Raw genomic sequence first — 22,639 nt, 5'->3', positions numbered from 1 at the left:
GTAGGTTTCTAAGCTGCTACAGCAACAACAGCAATAATAGCAATTAGTTAACAATTTAGAGAGGAGCGTCGAAGTGTCAAGCCTGAAAATGAGTATAGGGTCGGAGAAAATGTAATAGTACGCAGATGATGAGGCAAATGTGTCTTCTGCCAGCCGTAAATTCTTCTAAAGAAGAGTCAGAAAAAATAACAGCCCCCACACTAATAGAAAAAGCTGTCAAATGTCAGTATAAAGAAGACACCAAAGACATATGGTGAGAGTACCCGCAGAATGAAGATGCAGCAAAATTATGATGGCTCCGCCAGGAAGATGAAGACTAGAAGATCCATTGGCGTCATTAAAAAAAAATCTAATGGTCTTCCATGAGACAACTTTTAATCTTCTATGAGATAACTTTTGGTCTTCTATTAGAAGACCTTTAGGACTTCTATAAGAAGGCCTTTTGGACTTCTATGAGAAGACCTCTATGTCTTGTATGAGAAGACCTCTAAGTCTTGTATGAGAAGACCTCTTGATCTTCTCTGAGAAGATCTCTTGGTCTTCTATGAGAAGACCTCTTGGTCTTCTATGAGAAGACCTCTTGGTCTTCTATGAGAAGACCTCTTAGTCTTCTATGAGAAGACCTCTTGATCTTCTATGAGAAGAACTCTAGGTCTTCTATGAGAAGACCTCTAGGTCTTTTATGAGAAGAACTCTATGTTTTCTATGAGAAGAACTCTAAGCCTTCTATGAGACGACCTTTAGGTCTTCTATGAGACGACCTTTAGGTCTTCTATAAGACGACCTTTAGGACTTCTATAAGAGAAGACCTCTAGGTCTTCTATGAGATGACCTCTAGGTCTTTTATGAGAAGACCTCTAGGTCTTCTGTGAGAAGACCTCTAGGTCTTCTGTGAGAAGACCTCTAGGTCTTCTGTGAGAAGACCTCTAGGCCTTCTATGAGAAGACATCTAGGCCTTCTATGAGAAGACCTCTAGGTCTTCTATGAGAAGACCTCTAGGTCTTCTATGAGCAGACCTCTAGGTCTTCTATGAGAAGACCTCTAGGTCTTCTATGAGAAGACCTCTAGGTCTTCTATGAGAAGACCTCTAGGTCTTCTATGAGCAGACCTCCAGGTCTTCTATGAGCAGACCTCCAGGTCTTCTATGAGAAGACCTCTTTGAGAAGACCTCTAGGTCTCCTATGAGAAGACCTCCAGGCCTTCTATGAGATGACCTCTAGGTTTCTATGAGAATACCTCTAGGTCTTCTGTGAGAAGACCTCTAGGTCTTCTATGAGAAGACCTCTAGGTCTTCTATGAGAAGACCTCTTTGAGAAGACCTCTATGAAAAGACCTCTAGGTCTTCTATGAGAAGACCTCTAGGTCTCTTATGAGAAGACCTCTAGGCCTTCTATGAGATGACCTCTAGGTCTTCTATGAGAAGACCTCTAGGTCTTCTATGAAAAGATCTATAGGTCTTTTATGAGAAGACCTCTAGTTCTTCTATGAGAAGACCTCTAGGTCTGTGAGAAGATCTCTAGGTCTTCTATGAGAAGATCTCTAGGTCTTCTATGAGAAGACCTCTAGTTCTTCTATGAGAAGACCTCTAGTTCTTCTATGAGAAGACCTCTAGGTCTTCTATGAGAAGACCTCTAGGTCTTCTATGAGAAGACCTCTAGGTCTTCTATGAGAAGACCTCTAGGACTTCTATGAAAAGACCTCTAGGACTTCTATGAGAAGACCTCTAGGAGGACCTTTAGGTCTTCTATGAGAAGACCTCTAGGTCTTCTGTGAGAAGACCTTTAGGTCTTCTATGAGAAGACCTTTAGGTCTTCTATGAGAAGACCTCTAGGTCTTCTATGAGAAGACCTCTAGGCCTCCTATGAGAAGACCTCTAGGCCTTCTATGAGATGACCTCTAGGTCTACTATGAGAAGACCTCTAGGTCTTCTGTGAGAAGACCTCTAGGCCTTCTATGAGAAGACCTCTAGGCCTTCTATGAGAAGACCTCTAGGCCTTATATGAGAAGACCTCTAGGTCTTCTATGAGAAGACCTCTAGGTCTTCTATGAGAAGACCTCTAGGTCTCTTATGAGAAGACCTCTAGGCCTTCTATGAGATGACCTCTAGGTCTTCTATGAGAAGACCTCTAGTTCTTCTATGAAAAGACCTCTAGTTCTTCTATGAGAAGACCTCTAGGTCTTCTATGAGAAGACCTCTAGGTCTTTTATGAGAAGACCTCTAGGCCTTCTATGAGATGACCTCTAGGTCTTCTATGAGAAGACCTCTAGGTCTTCTATGAAAAGATCTATAGGTCTTTTATGAGAAGACCTTTAGTTCTTCTATGAGAAGACCTCTAGGTCTGTGAGAAGATCTCTAGGTCTTCTATGAGAAGGCCTCTAGGCCTTCTATGAGAAGACCTCTAGGCCTTCTATGAGAAGACCTCTAGGTCTTCTATGAGAAGACCTCTAGGTCTTCTATGAGAAGACCTCTTTGAGAAGACCTCTATGTCTTCTATGAGAAGACCTCTAGGTCTCTTATGAGAAGACCTCTAGGCCTTCTATGAGATGACATCTAGGTCTTCTATGAGAAGACCTCTAGGTCTTCTATGAGAAGACCTCTAGGTCTTCTATGAAAAGATCTATAGGTCTTTTATGGGAAGACCTTTAGTTCTTCTATGAGAAGACCTCTAGGTCTTCTGTGAGAAGACCCCTATGTCTTCTATGAGATGACTTCTAGGTATTCTATGAGAAGACTTCTAGGTCATCTATGTGAAGACCTCTAGGTCTTCTATGAGAAGACCTCTAGGTCTTCTATGAGAAGACCTCTAGGTCTTCTATGATAAGGCGTCTAGGTCATCTATGATAAGGCGTCTAGGTCATCTATGAGAATACCTCTAGGTCTTCTATGAGAAGACCTCTAGGTCTTCTATGATTAGACCTCTAGGTCATCTATGAGAAGACCTCTAGGTATTCTATGGGAAGACCTCTAGGTCTTCTATAAGAAGACTTCTAGGTCTTCTATGAGAAGACCTCTGTGAGAAGACCTCTAGGTCTTCTATGAGAAGATGTCTAGTTCTTCTATGAGAAGACCTCTAGGTCTTCTATGAGAAGACCTCTGTGAGAAGAAATCTAGTTCTTCTATGAGAAGATATCTAGGTCTTCTATGAGAATACCTCTAGGTCTTCTATGAAAAGACCTCTAGGTCTTCCATGAAAAGACCTTTAGGTCTTCTATGAGAAGTCCTCTAGGTCTTCTATGAGACGAACTTTAGGTCTTCTATGAGAAGACCTCTAGGTTTTCTATGAGAAGACCACTAGGTCTTCTGTGAGAAGACCTCTAGGTCTTCTGGTCTAGAGGTCTCAGGTCTTCTATGAGAAGACCTCTAGGTCTTCCATGAAAAGACCTTTAGGTCTTCTATGAGAAGGCCTTTAGGTCTTCTATGAGAAAACCTCTAGGTCTTCTATGAGAAGTCCTCTAGGTCTTCTATGAGACGACCTTTAGGTCTTCTATGAGAATACCTCTAGGTCTTCTATGAGAAGACCTTTATGTCTTCTATGACAAGACCTTTAGGTCTTCTATGAGAAAACCTCTAGGTCTTCTATGAGAAGACCTTCTATGAAACGATCGTTAGGTCTTCTTTGAGAAGACCTCTAGGTCTTCTATGAGAAGACCTTCTATGAAACGACCTTTAGGTCTTGTATGAGAAGACCTCTAGGTCTTCTATGAGAAGACCTCTTGGTCTTCTATGAGAAGACCTCTAGGTCTTCTATGAGATGATCTCTAGGTCTTCTATGAGAAGACCTCTTGGTCTATGAGAAGACCTCCAGGTCTTCTATGAGGAGACCTCTAGGTCTTCTATGATAAGACCACTAGGTCTTCTGTGAGATGACCTCTATGAGAAGATCTATTCTATGAGAAGACTTTCTGAACTTTTTGGTCTCCTATGAGGAGTCCTTTTGGTCTTCTATGAGTAGAAGACCGATGTCATCTATGAAAATACTTGTGATCTTCTATAAGAATACATGTCTTCTATGAGAAGACATATTAAACTTTATAAGAAGAACTTTGGTTTGCTATGAGTATGGATTCTTTTGCGCCTTCTATGAAGGCCTTTCTATGGGTCTTCTGTGGATGGAGGAGATCTTTTGATCTTGAGGAGACCTTGTGATCTTTTTATGAGAATAACTTCCAATTAATCTTCTATGAGAAGTTTCATTGGTCTTCTTCTATGAGAATACCGTTTGATCTTTTAGGAGAAGATCGCTTGGCCTTCTCAGAGATGTCTTATTTGCCTTTATTGAGAGGACTATTATGGTCGTCCATCGTTACTTAGTATCTAAACCAAAAGCAAACAAATTTCACTTAGTAACGTATTTCTCCCTAACATTAAGTTCCTCGCCCAAGTGGGTCATCATTCGTAGTAAACCGCGTTTTTTTGCTCGTGTTTAAAACTCTCCCTTGTTTGGTTGTGGTGGTGGTGTTTTCTTCGAACTTATTTTTATTTAATTGAATTAGTCAATGATATTTGACACATTTGTTCTGTTTTCAATGCAACCAACCCAACGTCGTGGTGTAAAGTATATTATTTTGTTGTTTTTGATATCCAATGGGTTGGGTGGTGGTGTACGTATTTGAGAGGCGTCTACGTCGGTGTCCAAGACGACACATTCATTCACTTGATCAGTTTCATATAAAATATGTTTGTTCAAACATAAAAATTCTCATTTTGTCAAATATCGCCAAACAGATCGGTAGATGCCAAAAAATATCTCAAAATACAGTGCGGATTCGTTTGTTTGGCTAGCTAAACTTTGTTTCAGTTCTTTCTTTTTCCGCCCAAAGAAATTTTTGGCAAACGATCGCAAAATACCGAAACGAAAACATTGTAAGAAGATTCTTGGGTTTAAAATTACGCGAAGAGACACGCGTTAATCTAAACACAACGCGCAATGCAGTTGTAATGTCGAAACGAGAAAAAAGAAAAACAAACTGAAAAATCCGTGAGAATTAGCGCTGAGTGAAAAATCAAGACATCTGTTCAGTTTATTTTCGTTTGAAAAAAAAAAAAACAAAAATTAAAAAAAATAAGTAAATAAAAAAAGATATTTTTTTAACAACGTGAAAATATTGTCAAGTTCAAAACCCGTACGTCCATTTATCATCGATACACCCGTAACTTCTTCCCACTATCATGCAATTGACCAGCAAATGTTCGAATAGTTTTTGGAGTGAATTCAGATTGAAAAATTTCGGTTTCAATCACGATCAATTGGATGAGTTTTATCGATCTCAGGTATGAAATAGTGTCAGTTTTTAAAGAAAAATTATTTCAAAACAAAATTGTAAATCTCAAAATATTAAAGAAAATTGATTGCACAACGTGAAAAATATTGTGTTCTTCTATGTTTGTATGTGTGTGTGATATGTGTGCGAAAATGGCAATTTGAAAAAAGGGACCAAAGACAAAATCTTTTTGTTTTTTCATATTTGTCATGCATAATTGCCTTCTAATGTGTATATTAGAGTGTGTCATAAACAAAATTCCCAACGATAAAGTAAAAACACCGTTACATTAGGAGGGCAGGATGTTTTATATTTATTTCAAATGAATTTCAATATAAATAATGTTTGCAGTGACATTGGCCGCCCACCAATAGACCGTTTCAAATATTGGCCTACAAATTTATCGACCATTTCTTCCAAACGTGCATCAAATTCCAAGAATATCTATATCGGACAACACCTTTTGGTACCTACCTCGCAAAGGCTGATATCACTGTGTGTAATTTTTTGAGTCATGTTTTATTAACCATATTCTGACTCCACAGTGTGATAGAACACCAAAAATGAGAAGACACGTGTCTCGCCGTTTTTCCCTATCTCATCAACTTTCGCGGTTATAGGCCTCCAAAGGTTTGAGGCTTTGATGTAAAAAGGGTCATTTAGTCAGGACTATATCTTCCAAACCGTTAGGAAATTTGAATTTATCTCATAGGCAAAGTTGTAGCTCTTCTCTTAAGGAACAAAAATTTTAAACACATATAACCCATCAAACTGCATCTGCAAGGACAAAATCGCCATGGTCAAATTTCTTTTAAAATTTTTCTCAAGTTTTGTTATACAGCTTTCTAACCGATCAAATTTGAAGCAAACAACCAACTACAAAAATGTTCCTCAGATCTTAATAAACATCTTTCTAGAATATTCGAACTCAGTATAAACAGATCTTAACTGTCAAAATAGCAAAACAATTGTGATTTTTATCCTCTTTTCTAGTATTCTGCCCCATAGATATTAAACCGTTCAAACTTCAAGAAAACAATCAACCACAATAGTGTAGCAAAGGCTTCAATAAACAACTTTCTGGAATATGCGAAATGTCTATGAACGGTTCTCAATGGTAAAAATAGCAAAAACCTTTTGAAAATATCCAATTTTTATACTTTATTCTCCGACTCTGGTAAAAATATACTCAACCGCCGAAAAATTAAGGATACAGTCTACTACAAAAATGTACCTTAGATTTCAACAAACAAGTTACTAGAACTAATAAATATTCCAGGAACGATTCTTTAAGCTCAAAATTCGATTATTTTAGATCATTCTTTCCTGTTCAGGTCCGTAACTAACAAACCTTTCAAATTTCCTTGAGTTTTTAACAGTTTGTTATTTCCAAACCTGATGTTAAACAATTTTAATTGTTCGTGAATTTCAGCCCTAAGAATCATTCCTAGAATCTTCATATGTTCTAAAAAGTTGTTTATTGAAATCTTAGGTACATTTTTGTGGTTGACGGTATCCTTAATTTTTGGGCGGTTGAGTATCTTTGGACCAGAGTCGGAGAAAAAAGTATAAAAATTGGATATTTTCAAAAGATTTTTGCTATTTTTACCGTTAAGAACCATTCATAGACTTTTCGCATATTCCAGAAAGTTGTTTATTGAAACCTTTGCTACACTATTATGGTTGATGGTTTTCTTGAATTTTGAACGGTTTAATATCTATGGGGCAGAATACTAGAAAAGAGGATAAAAATCGCAATTGGTTTGCTATTTTGACCATTAAGATCCGTTTTTACAGAGTTCGTATATTATAGAAAGATGTTTATTGAGATCTGAGGTACATTTTTTTTAGTTGGTTGTTTGCTTCAAATTTGATCGGTTTGAAAGCTGTATAACAAAACTTGAGAAAAATTTTAAAAGAAATTTGACCATGGCGATTTTGACCTTGCAGATGAAGATTGATGGATTATATGTGTTCACAATTTTTGTTCTTCAAGACAAGAGCTACCACTTTGCCTCTGAGGTAATTCCAAATTTCCTAACGGTTTGGAAGATATAGTGCTGACTAAATGACCCTTTCTAAATCAAAGCTTCAAACCTTTGGAGGCCTATAACCGCGAAAGTTGATGAGATAGGGAAAAACGGCGAGACACGTGTCTTCTCATTTTAGGTGTTCTGTCACACTGCGGTGTCGGAATATGGTTAATAATTTTCGTGTTGCACAGTGTATTAGTAGAACAAAATGACACCAAATCACGAGTTCAAAATCCTATAAATAGATTATATGGAAAATTAAAAAAGACCCACAAATTCCGGCTTAAAATTTCAAAAAATATCACTTATAAAGGCACAACATTTGTTGGTATAACGACAAGTTATAACTTAGAACCATGTTGGCCAAGGGAATTCTTCAATTCTTTCTTTTAGCGTGGGTCTGCTAATTGCGAAGATTATCACCGAAAACCGGAAAAAACATAATCAACGTTTTGGCATCAACACACATTTTTTTCATTAGGTCTATTCGATAACTTCGCAAATAAAAATATTTGCAAGTTTCTGCAACTACTTCTCATTTCTCTTTTATTGAACAAGTTTGTTATCGAACAGCATTTTGTAAAAGTTTGTACAAATTTGTACAAACTTTTGGCTTATCGAACAGACCTATTATTACGATGTTTTGATTTGAAACATTTTCGGAATCACTTTGACAGTTTGTTTAAGATGTGTGTTAATTTTTGCTTGTAAAGTGATTCAGCTAAAATTTTATTTTTTTAACAACAACAGTTATAGTTAGAGTTGATTTTTGGCCAGGGCGGAAAAATAAAGAATGGCAGAACCAACTTGAAACTAGGTTTCTATTGCCTTTTATTTTTTACCAAAAAAAAAAAAAAACTTGAGCCAGAAAGCCAGCCCCTTATGTACCGATCCAGCCGTTTATGTGTTATATGTTTGTTTACATTAGAGCTTTTTACCGGGTTAACATCAGTTATGAGGATTTATTTGGCTTTTATGCAATGTACTTGACAATTAAACAATTAATAGTCGGTGAAAATTTCAAAGCAATCCTCGAACAGCCCTTAAAGTGTGTATCCGACTATAAATCATACAGCGGAATAATATATAATAAAAATATGACGTGTGTTAAAATTGAAAATAAATTAAATTTCGGAAAATAGAACATATGTTTTTTAGATTATTTTTCAACTTCTAGTGGCCATAGAATAACCAGTTATTTTAGTGGTTATAGAATAACTAGATCTTCAGTGTGACATGCCCTTGTTAAAATAATGGGTTAGTAGGGGGTGTTGTAAGTACAACTAATACCAAAAAGTACTATAAACAAGTAAAAAAGTATCAGTCGGCTTTGCCGACAGAGATATACCCTCAGCCCGCTCAAGAGATGTCGTGCATAGCATTTTAGTCACATTTTTTTAAATATTGGGGGGGAAGTATCGGATGTTGTGGACCGGTATTGCCTATCTCCGAACTCAAACTAAGTTTGGACAAAATATGACAAAGGCCAAAATTTTGACCAAATCGACTCAGGGTGGACATATGGTGCCATAGGGGTTTGTTATACCTGTTGGACTGTTTTCTCAAGGAGTATGGATGTGCCCCTGATTCGGAAGCAGGTCTTAATGTGAACTTATCCGAAATTTTGTGTGATAGGTACCAGAAGGAGTAGACAAACAAAGTCCATATTCGAAACTGATCTATATCTGGTAGATATATTTGGATGTGTAAAGTATGGGCCAAATTGGTCACTCCTTTTAAGGGTTATCGTGCGCACAATTTTTCTGAAAAATTTTAAACTTTTATGGGGGAGGTACCTGAAGGAGTGGACCGATATGGCTTATCTTCGAACTTAAACTAAGTTTGGACAAAATATTACAAATGCCAAATTTTGGACCAAATCGACAGATCCCTCCGAGAGTTATACTGCGCTCCAAACACTACACACGGTGTTATAGGATTTTTTGCACATTTCAGGCTATTTTCTCAGGAAGTATGGACATGCCCCTGATGAAACTTGTACCGTTGTATGGAGGGCAGTGATTACAAGTTGTTACAACAAAAATCAAAGCGATTCGAGAGCAGGTCCTAAACAGAACTTTTCAAAAATTTTGTGAGGGAGGTACCCGAAGGAGTAGACCGATTGAGTCCATATTGGAACCTCATCAAAGTCTGGTAGACATTTCACGAGTTGCAAATTATGGACCAAATAGGTTACTGCCTTCAAGAGTTATCGTGCGCACAAATTTTCCGAACATTTTCAAACTTTTGTGGGGGAGGTACCGGAAGGAGTGGACCGATATAGCCTATCTTCTAACTTAAACTAAGTTTGGGCAAAATATTACGAAAGCCAAAATTTGAACCGAATCGGTTTATCCGTTCGAGAGTTACCGTACGCTCCAGCCAGACAGACGGACGGACATTGCCCAATCGACTCCAAATTGTCTGAAACACATTTCATCCATTTCGTCCGTTGGAAAATTATATCAGGAAGCATGGCGTTGAACACGACCAACGCAATAAAGCAGGACAAGGAGTGCCGTCTGTAAAAATTTCGAAAAGATCCTCGAACAGCCATTAAGCTGCACTTAAGCGAACGTTTTCCTTGTTGGAACTTGATGTACTGTTGGAAGAAATTTTACGATACGCAAAATTTCGTCCAAATCTGATACTCAATTCGTAAGTTTTCATTTTCGCAAAAATGGCGCCGAATGAGGCTCCCTTTAAAAACTTTTTACTCGACAAATTTGAGCGTGTAAAAAATAGTAACATGGATGCCGGCGTCTGATTGGCTGGTACGCCGACTTTGACCATTTTTGCGTTCCCGAAGTTTTTGAAAAGACTTTTGTGTGAGAACAATTTTTCTCTATTTCTCTCTTTTACGAGTTTTACTATTAAAAAATACGAGAACATAGCTAAAGTTAACGAACATATTTGAACTTTTGTAGGTGAGGTACCCGAGGCAGTAGACCGATACAGTCCATCATCTAACTTGATCTAACAAAATATAACTAGAACCACATTTTGAACCAAAACGGTTGATCCGTTCTAATGCTATCGCGCGCTCCAGCCAGCCATACAGACAGACGGGCGGACTCGGCAAAATAAAATCCAAATTCTCTCAACCTGACTAGCAAATGTGCGTAATGACCTTCGTCGAGCTAACCCCAGTGACCTCAGAGTTAAGAAGCTGACACTGGAATTCAATAGGTTGCTTAACGAGCGAAACAGGAACGCCAAATCATCCAAAGCGTTAAACCCTGACGATATCTCACGGTCACGCTTAAACAGCTGGATGAGCTGTCGCTGTCTACCCACATCGTACCCAAAATGGAAAATGGTCCCGGTGGTCCCACTTTAGGAGGCTTTACTCCTCCCCATCGTCGGAAGTAGCTAACCAATTGCCGATCATACGTATTGGGTTTCGTAAGCAGCACAGAACTTAGTCGAGGACTCAATCAGAAAAAGCCATGCGATAGGATAGACTGCTGGCACTCGACATATCAAAAGATTATGACAAGCACTTCACGCTGCTTGATGTAATCGAACCGACTACCGTCTGACCAAGTTTGAAACGTAGGATAAATTATTATATCGCTTATTACTCAAAGAGTGACACATCTCAAAAAATCGAGTTTCGAGAAAAACGCTAGCCAGATATCAGTGTTAAATTTCTGTGCAAGATCACGCATGATTTGAAGTGTTTTAGTGCTCAAAAAACTTGTTTGTTGAATAAGACAAACCAGTAGTAAATGAGTTGTAAACTCGATGAGTTTTAGAGGTATCAGAATAAAAATTTGACACAAGATAAAGTAGAAGTCTTAGAAAAAATATAAATTGCTAACTCAGAAAAGGCATTTTTTGAGTTATGCCACTCATTGAGTAAATGAGCGATATGTGTTTACGACAGTCGTACGTGGAATTCAAAAATAAGAAATCCAAGCCCCGTAAAGTGAAACAGAGAGTTCCCCAAGCTGGGGTTATACCTCCGGAACTGTTCAACCGGTTGATTGTACAATCTGATTGATTGTACCTGATGTCATTTGTGAAGGTCTGAACTCATATTTGACAGATCTTACCAGTCTTTTCCCACGCGAGGAATATGCAAATATCCGCCACTAAATATACGGCCACTCTGTTCACCACATGGACGGCAGAGGTGAGAAAAAAGTTGAATATCATGTCGATGGTACCCCAAAATTGTAGTGGGCACATTCGACAGCATGTCCGCGTCGTCCGCGCATGGCACATCTATCTTTGACAAGCTGAAATGTAGGAACAAGGTCCTCAAGTCCCTAGACGGCAGCACTTGTGTGCAGATAAAGAAACCTTGTTGAGTGCCAGTTTGGCCCGCGAATGTAAGTACAACGAGATGTAAAGATATTCAAACATGAAAGAATACCGCCCTGAGAACAGTAACAGGGTGCTTCCTCATGTCTTCCGTGGATGAGCAGGCAAAAATTCTTCCAATTAGCAACACAATGATATGCTTTCTTTGCAGTACTTGCTCTGAGGTTAAGGTGAGAGCCATCCCAATCACCATAATATGGTGGATAGGCCCCGCCCACTCAGGCAGGTCAAGAGGGATCTTCATGATCCAAAATTAGAGGTCCAGAGTTTCAAGATAGAACCTCTAGGTCAACAAGCATATCAAACAGGTTTGAATATTGTTCATAGGGACACAGTCGCAAATGCCATAAGCAAACGATAGTTGCTTATGGCGTTTGCGGCTGCGCCCCTATTAATGATAATCAAACATGCTAGATATGCTTGTTGACCTAGGGGTTCTATCTTGTAACTCTGGAATGCGGTCCTCGGAGTACATCTCCCAACTATCGCAGCTGACGAGTGTCAGCTGCCACGAAAAACCAGAGTAGTTTTGGGCTCAACAATGCATTGGATGGTGCAAAAGTCTGACTTCCTATAGGAAACGGGCCGATGTCACCGTGCAAAACATTTCCCAGCTTGCGACACAGGCCCGCACGACACTCTGGTGGTCATTGCATAGGACGAAATGTCAAAGCTTCTGGGTAGCATTGAAGTCCTCTAACACCAGACGGTTATTGCCCTCTAAAAGCGAACTAATATCAGGTATGTTATACATTAAGCAACTCAATCTAGGCAGTCCTTCACTCAATTCCATGTATGGCTAGTCCTTCTCCACCGCTTCCGCAGAAGGTTGTAACCATCAACAACGTTGCAAGCTACAGGTGACTTGATTTTGTTTCTAGAATTTCGTTGACTTTGTTGCGAGACCGTTACAATTTATGGAGAGTAGGTTGGTTGGTTGGTTGTGGCTATACTTTATAGCCTCAATTAGTATGTAAGAGATACCGTTTTGAAAACCACACCACTCGTTCAGAGATTGCTATATCGTTGTTGCGTGTTGGCAATTAAATCCAGCCTGATGAATTTAGGAATCGCAGAAAGTCTCCCAGACCTACTTCTGTTATCTCTGTGATATCATGAAGGAACGGTTGTCCAAAAGCTTTAAATCGTCGTTGCATTTGTGCAGGGCAGAAACAGAGGAGGTGCTCAACAGTTTCCTCCTCTTCTTCATTCCCACTTACGGCAATGGTCATTGTGTGGTAGATTTAAGCGTTTTGCATGGTTACCAATTGCTCAGTGACCGGCTAACACTGCAATAAGTCTTGCAAGGTTCCATCGAGTTTGATTGATGACGAAATTAGTGCGTTTGGCGTTGTAGTGAGGCCATGTTGATTTTGATATCTTGCATGTTACCGTTTTGTCCCATCTATTTTCAGCCAGTGATAGATAGTATTTGAAGATATCCCCTTTAACCACTCCCATTGGTATTGCGACTGACGCCTTTGGGAGTTCGTTAGATGCGGATCCTGCTCTGGCTAACTCGTCTGCTTTTTCGTTCCCAACAAGTCCCTTATGGCCCGGGATCCAAGTGAGAACTACTCTTGACAGACGCCCTAGTTTAGCAAGTTCTTCTCTACAATCCTTCACTAGCTTTGATATGACGGAGTTAGATTTTATTGCAAGGAGCGCCGCTTGACTGTCGACAAAGATTCCTATTGAGTTTGCTGTGTGATGCTGTAATAGTTCAGTACAGGCCTCCTTTATTGCCGCTTGAAAGACACTGTAGTACTCAGGTAGTATGGAGAGTAAGATGCTGCGTTTGCTGTTGTTGGGGTGACTGCGACGGTGTCTCGCATTCTGACAAAAACGAAGTTGGAGACACGCTGTGAGTCCCGAAGGGCATTAAGATCTGAGCAGCCTGTAAATAGATCCATCCATCAGATATCACCGAAGTTTACATGTGGTTCATGCGGATCTCGCAAACCGCGTCCCGGGTTTCATTTCCCGGGTTTCTTCTCTATACTGCCACGGACCGAAAAAGCTCGGAGCCGACATACCGGGATATATTGCCTATCCCATTGTCGCCAGGACACATCGACAACAACAAAATGGGTGGAAGATGCTGCTTAGGCTGTTGCTGAGACCGTTACAATTTATCGAGAGTAAGATGCTGCGTTTGCTGTTGTTGGGAAGACTGCGAGTGTGTCTCGTATTCTGACAACGACAAAGTAGGAGACACGCTGTGAAATGTCCTGGCGCAGCAATATAACTCCTATCACAGTAGTCCACAAGGCCACTAAGACCTGAGCAGCTTCGAAAGTGTACCAATTCCCTACATAGTGGTTCATGCGGATCTGGCAAATGGAACAGATCCATTGCCCGACTCTCCGGGAAATATTGCCGTTCCTATGGTGAAAAAATTACACAAACTAAGAGTATTCCGTGTTATTCCTTCCTGTAGGGACAGACACTGATTTAAAGTTAATTTAAAACTAGCGTTTTTGTAAACATAACTGACTTTTTATCGATTATTTTCCCAAGGAAATTTTTAATGTTAAATAAAATATTTCTATCGCCTTATAGTCCTTGCCTTCAATTGAGGCATGACGGGAGATAAGACTGATGTTGAAAATGTTAGGTGTTGTACAAATTGTCACTAGGTCTTCTAGGTCGAATCTGAAGACGAGATGTTTTTTTAGCTTCCGACTAACTACAAAGTTAAAGGCAAATTCACTTAACTATTCACAAACTGTGGCCGCAGCTATTTTTCCTCGAAATGTCTGAATTATTTGTACAACAACTTCGAGGTTATAACACAAAAATTAAAAATTAATATCTAGAATTAAGTTGGAGCTGTTTAAAATCATCATCAACGTAAATGTTTACTTCGGGGCTATAGATGCGGAAATAATGCGTTATTTGTATATTGTGTGCGTTCTAGGTGAAATGCAGTTCCATAATTTGCGTATGTTTAAACGTGTGAAATAAGTCACTTTCTTATAAATAAAAAAAATAATAATAAAACTATTCATTTTCTCATCATTTTTGTTTACAAAAGAAATTTGTCATTTAGCAATTATTCTTCGCACAACAATACACACTCGAACGGCGTGAGGGGTTTACTGGGAAATTTGATACCGTTTATAAGCTTGTAGGTACATAAATGGTTGCCCACAAGCCCCAAGTAGGCTCGTATTTCATTTCAATTGTTATCGATCAATGGAGGACTGAATGGATCGATTGATTGTCATTCGCCTATTTGTAGCTGATACTGAAGTAGAAGAAGAACAATGTGTAAACATTTTGACATTTGACATCTTCAATCAGTGAGAAAAATACACGACCACGATGAGGTTGTTGATGTTGATGGATGGTGTCACCGCTTTCGACACCAACAATGTAATTTAGATTTTTGTGTGAATCTAAGGAGGCAAAGCCAAATACATGCCGCCTATTTTAATTTTTTTATTAATAGAATACATTTCATTTCACGTAGATGCTGTGGTTATTTCGCAGAAATAAAAAAATTACTTTCATTGCAAATTAAATACAAAAAAGGGGGCTGTGCAATTCCAAATAAATCCACAGCGATAAGTGTAAGTGGACAAACGTCATGTTACCCATGAATCACTTTCTCGGCATATTTAGAGTTTACCTAACTTCAATCCATCGCCATTCCGAGACATTTTGGCCAATTGTAACGAAATGAATGAATGAATAACGAATGAATTTAGTTTACTTTAAGATGACATAAAGAAATGTTGAATTATTTATTTTAAAACTTGTGATATTTGCGAATTGGTTCAAATAGTGCTTTTTTGCTAGTAGTCGGCACCATTTTCCAATAGTCGGCGTCACATGTCGGCACCTTGTATTTTAGTATATAAATGTTCTTTTTTATTATTTTAAATAACAAAGAGCATAATTTTAATGATATTGCTTTTAAAAAGTAATTAAAATAAAGATTTTGTTAACATTTGGAATTCACTTAAAATTGTTCGTTTTAGATTTGTTTTTAACATAAACTAAATAATTTGAAAGGTCAATAGTATCTACAGTATTAGTTCATATTCCAAATAATTGTACATCATAAAAGTAGGAAATTGTAAATATATTGCTTAAATAAATTAGTTGGTGCTATAGTCGGCAACTATTACCCAAATGCCGGCATGACACAAATGTACGCACTTAAAGCCATGCCTAAAATCACTAAAAACTCATTATTTTAATCAAACTATTTTTATTAATTAGACTTTAAAGTATTTATTTTACATTTTTGTAAAATTTTGAGCTAAAAATAACGGTCAAATCGTATCACCTTTAGACAAAAATGTATCACCTTTCTGAACACACTGTACTTTCTTTATGCCATACTTAAACATAGTATATATTTTTGCATACCATTGATTGTATGTACGAATATGCTTGTGTGTACATATGTATGTACATAAGTATGTTGGTGTAGAACATTCCCACAACATGATAAGTCATCTAAACGAATTAATACGTCATCATAATTATCAACGAAATGAACTTGTTTGTTGGACCCACTGACCGGCCGACCATTAAATTGTCTGCTCAAAAATTAATTATAATCAAGTGTGTGGTACCCCTCGCCGGTACTTACACACATATTCGCCTGACACAACTGTTCTTTGGCACACTTAAATTATTCGCAGTACATATGTATGTGGATGTTTGTCATCATCGTACTTGAACTTGGTTGTAAAAAACATGTGTTTTTTTGCACAATATTATAGAGGCAAAATACCCAAATTGTGTATATAAGGATGGTTCGCATTATCAGAGGGTTAATTTTGAGAATTAAGACATTTTGTCAAAATTTCTTTACATCAATCGCTTTAAAAACTTAATTTTCGTCTCACTGAAATACTAGAGTCTTGAAAAAAATTCTTAAAAAATCCACGTCTTAAAAAGAGCCTCGGAAAAAATTATTAACAAATCCTTAAATAGAGCCTCGAAAAAAATTCTTTAAAAATCCACGCCTTAAATAGAGCCTCGAAAAAAATTCTTTAAAAATCCACGCCTTAAATAGAGGCTCGAAAAAAATTCTTTAAAAATCCACGCCTTAAATAGAGGCTCGAAAAAAATTATTAAAAAATCCACGCCTTAAATAGAGCCTCGAAAAAAATTATTAAAAAATCCACGCCTTAAATAGAGCCTCGAAAAAAATTCTTTAAAAATCCAAGCCTTAAATAGAGCCTCGAAAAAAATTCTTAAAAGATCCACGCCTTAAATAGAGCCTCGAAAAAATTATTAAAAAACCCACGCCTTAAATAGGGCCTCGAAAAAAATTCTTAAAAAATCCACGCCTTAAATAGAGCCTCGAAAACAATGCTTAAAAAATCCACGCCTTAAATAGAGCCTCGAAAAAAATTCTTAAAAAATCCACGCCTTAAATAGAGCCTCGAAAAAAATTCTTTAAAAATCCACGCCTTAAATAGAGCCTCGAAAAAAATTCTTTAAAAATCCACGCCTTAAATAGAGCCTCGAAAAAAATTCTTTAAAAATCCACGCCTTAAATAGAGCCTCGAAAAAAATTCTTTAAAAATCCACGCCTTAAATAGAGCCTCGAAAAAAATTCTTTAAAAATCCACGCCTTAAATAGAGCCTCGAAAAAAATTCTTTAAAAATCCACGCCTTAAATAGAGCCTCGAAAAAAATTCTTTAAAAATCCACGCCTTAAATAGAGCCTCGAAAAAAATTCTTTAAAAATCCACGCCTTAAATAGAGCCTCGAAAAAAATTCTTTAAAAATCCACGCCTTAAATAGAGCCTCGAAAAAAAAAAACATTTAAAAATCCACGCCTTAAATAGAGCCTCGAAAAAAATTCTTTAAAAATCCACGCCTTAAATAGAGCCTCAAAAAAATTCTTTCAAAATTCACGCCTTAAATAGAGCCTCGAAAAAAAATTCTTTAAAAATCCACGTCTTAAATAGAGCCTCGAAACAAATTCTTTAAAAATCCACGCCTTAAATAGAGCCTCGAAAAAAAAAACATTTAAAAATCCACGCCTTAAATAGAGCCTGGAAAAAATTATTAAAAAAATCCACGCCTTAAATAGAGCCTGGAAAAAATTATTAAAAAAATCCACGCCTTAAATAGAGCCTGGAAAAAATTATTAAAAAAATCCACGCCTTAAATAGAGCCTGGAAAAAATTATTAAAAAAATCCACGCCTTAAATAGAGCCTGGAAAAAATTATTAAAAAAATCCACGCCTTAAATAGAGCCTGGAAAAAATTATTAAAAAAATCCACGCCTTAAATAGAGCCTGAAAAAAATTATTAAAAAAATCCACGCCTTAAATAGAGCCTGGAAAAAATTATTAAAAAAATCCACGCCTTAAATAGAGCCTGGAAAAAATTATTAAAAAAATCCACGCCTTAAATAGAGCCTGGAAAAAATTCTTAAAAAATCCACGTCTTAAATAGAGCCTCGAAAAAAATTCTTAAAACATCCATGTCTTAAATAGAGCTTCGAAAAAAATTCTTAAAAAATCCACGCCTTAAATGTAGCCCCGAAAAAAAATTCTTAAAAAATCCACGCCTTAAATGGAGCCTCGAAAAAAATTCTTAAAAAATTCACGACATAAATGGAGCCTCGAAAAAATCTTAAAAATACGGGCCTTACATTGACCCTGGAAAAAGTAAGTTTGGACCCAATTACAATGTATACCGCCAACGTAACAGAAGGAAGAAGCACGAGATTCGAGATATTATTTAATAAAAAGTCCCACCCTTATGTTAAACTTTACAATGACTATATCATTTACATATCTATATGAATGTATATTCCATTGGACACTCACACTCTATCTACCATTGCCAAAATAATAATAAACATATTTCCGCTATTGTACTTTTGTCACGTTCTAACATTAAAGGAACGAACGTTTAGTGTTAGGCGTTGTTTTTATGGGCAAAAGACACGAAAAGAAGCCGACAAATAAAAACCCAAATTAATTAGAATTGGGTCGAATATTTTGACACACTGTTGTTATCAATTACAATGCTAAAGATGGATTCTAAACAAATTAGACTGGCAGGGTTGTGGGTGGGTGAGTCAATTTTAAAGCACTTAATTTGAAAGTAATAAAAATCTGCACACACTTTAGCACGTTAGGACGCCAATAAGAATTTTTGGAGTGCTCTCGTCTTTTTATTCTGGTTGTCTACAATGACGGCCTTGTCGTGATCGTCTATAAAGACCATCCTTCTAGCCTAAAATAAAGACTCCCTTTCGGTCGTTTATAAACCCTCTGAACGCTTTTAACCATCAAATTCCCGGTGTCTGCCGAGAGTCATGCTTTGTCGTTGAAAATACTCTCTTCCAGTCACCCCATTTACATTTCTTAAATTTAATTAAATATTTGTTCATTTCTTTTCTTTTCAGTGGCAAAGCGGTGAAAAAAGTTTCCTCTTTTTGTTGTATCGATGGATATGGGCGGCATTTTTCCTCTGCGTCTTCTTGTCATGTTTGGTGTTACAATTTTCCGAGGGAAAATATTTCATATTCCTTACAAATTGGGGCATAATGCTCTGTACGGCAACCCAGATGTTGGCTGCCCTCTTGGCTACGCAATGGTATTTTGATATAGACGGAGTCCGTTCGTCGGCCTATGAAGTGGCCCAACTGAAGAAAACACCAACTATCATCAAATTCTATTGGCTGTTACATGATATTTCGCTGCCGCTGGCATTGATCATCACGACAATATATTGGATATTTTTACATGGAAAAATGAGTAAGTATACAAGACCACTGTAGATTGTATGAAGTTTTGATGGACTAAGTAAATGGAGTCTTTAGGGATGAGCTCAAGGTCGTCTTTATAGACGAGCTCAACGTTGTCTTTATAGACGAGCCCAACGTCGTCTTTATAGGCGAGCTGTTGGTCGTCTTTATAGACGAGCTGTAGGTTGTCTTTATAGACGAGCTGTAGGTCGTCTTTATAGACGAGCTGAAGAGCTCAAGGTCGTCTTTATAGCCGAGCTTTAGGTCGTCTTTATAGACGAGCTTTAGGTCGTCTTTATAGATAAGCTTTAGGTCGTCTTTATCGACGAGCTTTAGGTCGTCTTTATCGACGAGCTTTAGGTCGTCTTTATAGACAAGCTTTAGGTCGTCTTTATCGACGAGCTTTAGGTCGTCTTTATAGACCAGCTTTAGGTCGACTTTACAGACCAGCATTAGGTCGTCTTTATAGACGACCTGTAGGTCCTCTTTATAGACGAGCTGTAGGTCGTCTTTATAGACGAGCTGTAGGTCGTCTTTATAGACGAGCTGTAGGTCGTCTTTATAGACGAGCTGTAGGTCGTCTTTATAGACGAGCTGTAGGTCGTCTTTATAGACGAGCTGTAGGTCGTCTTTATAGACGAGCTGTAGGTCGTCTTTATAGACGAGCTGTAGGTCGTCTTTATAGACGAGCTGTAGGTCGTCTTTATAGACGAGCTGTAGGTCGTCTTTATAGACGAGCTGTAGGTCGTCTTTATAGACGAGCTGTAGGTCGTCTTTATAGACGAGCTGTAGGTCGTCTTTATAGACGAGCTGTAGGTCGTCTTTATAGACGAGCTGTAGGTCGTCTTTATAGACGAGCTGTAGGTCGTCTTTATAGACGAGCTGTAGGTCGTCTTTATAGACGAGCTGTAGGTCGTCTTTATAGACGAGCTGTAGGTCGTCTTTATAGACGAGCTGTAGGTCGTCTTTATAGACGAGCTGTAGGTCGTCTTTATAGACGAGCTGTAGGTCGTCTTTATAGACGAGCTGTAGGTCGTCTTTATAGACGAGCTGTAGGTCGTCTTTATAGACGAGCTGTAGGTCGTCTTTATAGACGAGCTGTAGGTCGTCTTTATAGACGAGCTGTAGGTCGTCTTTATAGACGAGCTGTAGGTCGTCTTTATAGACGAGCTGTAGGTCGTCTTTATAGACGAGCTGTAGGTCGTCTTTATAGACGAGCTGTAGGTCGTCTTTATAGACGAGCTGTAGGTCGTCCTTATAGCCTCCTACGGAGGCCTCTTACGGAAACATTCTATTCTATAGAAGCCTAGGAAGGTTATATATATTTAATAGAAGTCTCCTACGGAGGCCTTCTATAATATAGAAGCCTTCTACTAATGCTTTCTAACCTATAGAAGCCTTCTACGGAGACCCTCTATTCTATAGAAGCCTCCTACAAAGGCCTTCGATTCTGTAGAAGCCTTCTACAAATGCCTTTTCTTTTATAGAAGTCATTTATGAAAGCTTTCTATTTTTAATGTTCTTTTTCCTTTTGCAGATAAACCCAATCGTTTTCCTGCCTTGAGCTTCGTCACCCACTGCCTGAATTCTGTCTTTATGCTTGTGGATTTTCTGATTGTTGCATTTCCGGTACGAGTGCTGCACACAATTTATGCCATGCTGCTACCCATAGTCTTCTGCCTATTTACCGTGGTCTATTACTTTTGTGGTGGAACAGATGAGTGAGTATGCGTTTTAATTTGATTTTTAAATTTTGCACAGCTTTTAATGGATCGATATTATGTCATTTACAGTTACGGCCATCATTATGTGTACCCACTTCTGGATTGGTCAACGCCAAGCCTTGGACTCGCTACATTTGCCCGTGTCTTTGGTCTTTATTGCATTTATTGTCTTCTCCTCTATGTCCTGTATAAATTTAAGAGATTTCTTCAGCGGTCATTTAGTGCTGTTTGGTCACCACATTGTGTGGGTTTGATTTAAGCAAAAGAAGAAGAAGAAGCAGAGACTTTTCTTGGCAGTACCATTATTTTAAGCAATATCATTTCGATTCTAACGACTTGAAGACTGGCACTATGATTAGGAACGAATTTAGTTTGTGAAGACAATGCCGGTTTTCCGAAAAGTGGAAGGTGTCAACTGCAGCCATACTGTTCATTTTTTAAACGGCTCCACTAAAAAGACTTTCTTTTGAGATTACTATCTTGCCATCAGTAAAAAAGTCGGAGGGCATTGATAAAGTAATAAAGTGATCTCGCAAGGGTTATCACAAGGAAATCGTTGTCTTTAGCAGAAATGAACAGTAGGATTCTCCTACCACAAGCAGTTGGCTTTTCCCCTTTTACTTTGCGTCCATACATTTCCATAATTTCAAAACTTTCAATTATCCATCCATTACTTCTCTAAGAATGTATTTTAGTTTAAGATTTCATATGGAAAGTATTAGTAACACACACACACATTCTCACAGGTTTTTTTTTTTTTTAATTTTCCATATAAGAGATAAAGACATTAATGATAAAAGCTATGAGTTAAGTTATAATTATAGGCAAATTATATATAAGTATTAAATCAATTTTTTATACAGTGAAATACGGCTATAATGAACATAAAGTTTTATAATGAAATATACACATAACGGAATAGAACTGCCGGTTCATTATAAACGTTTTTCGCTGTAAAAGACACATATCTCCTTTTATAAAGAGATTCCAAAGAATGTGGTAATTTTTTATTGTTTCAGGTTTTACCAAGTCCATTAAGTATTACAATGTCGATATAACGAAATGCATGTAAACTAGTTTTAATTATAGCCATAGTTGTAGTTGTTGCAAATAAATAGAAGAAAAATTCTTTTTTGTGTTCCTTATATATTTATATAAAATAAAATAAACAAAACAAAACAAGCGAAAGAAAGTTTTTAGTAAACTCCAAAAAAACAAGAATGTGGTTACCAATCATCAACAAAGTAGTCACCTATCGAGACTTCTACATGGTCGCTGATAAATGTTCCTTTATAGCCATTGGTAAAGAATTCCTTTTGGTTGGTCCTTAAAAAACGGTTTAAGGCATTCTCACAACGATCGAAACAATGTACTTTTTCTTTATAGACGACCTTTAGACGATCTACAGCTCGTCTATAAAGACGATCTACAGCTCGTCTATAAAGACGATCTACAGCTCGTCTATAAAGACGATCTACAGCTCGTCTATAAAGACGACCTACAGCTCGTCTATAAAGACGACCTACAGCTCGTCTATAAAGACTACCTACAGCTCG

The 22,639-nt window shown here is 37.7% G+C and overlaps 1 protein-coding gene across 1 annotated transcript; it reads left to right on the top strand.

The window, feature by feature from the left end:
- Window positions 1-4,569: 4,569 nt before the first annotated feature.
- On the top strand, window positions 4,570-22,275 carry rost (rolling stone). The gene is made up of 4 exons (XM_073965091.1): window positions 4,570-5,272; window positions 19,018-19,369; window positions 20,897-21,080; window positions 21,153-22,275. Exons 1-4 carry the CDS (start codon window positions 5,171-5,173, stop codon window positions 21,340-21,342), a joined length of 828 nt encoding a protein of 275 aa, XP_073821192.1. The 5' UTR covers window positions 4,570-5,170; the 3' UTR covers window positions 21,343-22,275.
- Window positions 22,276-22,639: the final 364 nt, after the last annotated feature.

The sequence above is a fragment of the Musca autumnalis genome, unplaced genomic scaffold, assembly GCF_047663935.1.
Source record: "Musca autumnalis isolate F117 unplaced genomic scaffold, ASM4766393v1 scaffold_2, whole genome shotgun sequence".
Classification (NCBI taxonomy): Eukaryota; Metazoa; Arthropoda; class Insecta; order Diptera; family Muscidae; genus Musca; species Musca autumnalis.
The sequence above is the reverse complement of the archived record's forward strand: the minus strand, read 5'-3'. Positions and strand labels throughout refer to the sequence as shown.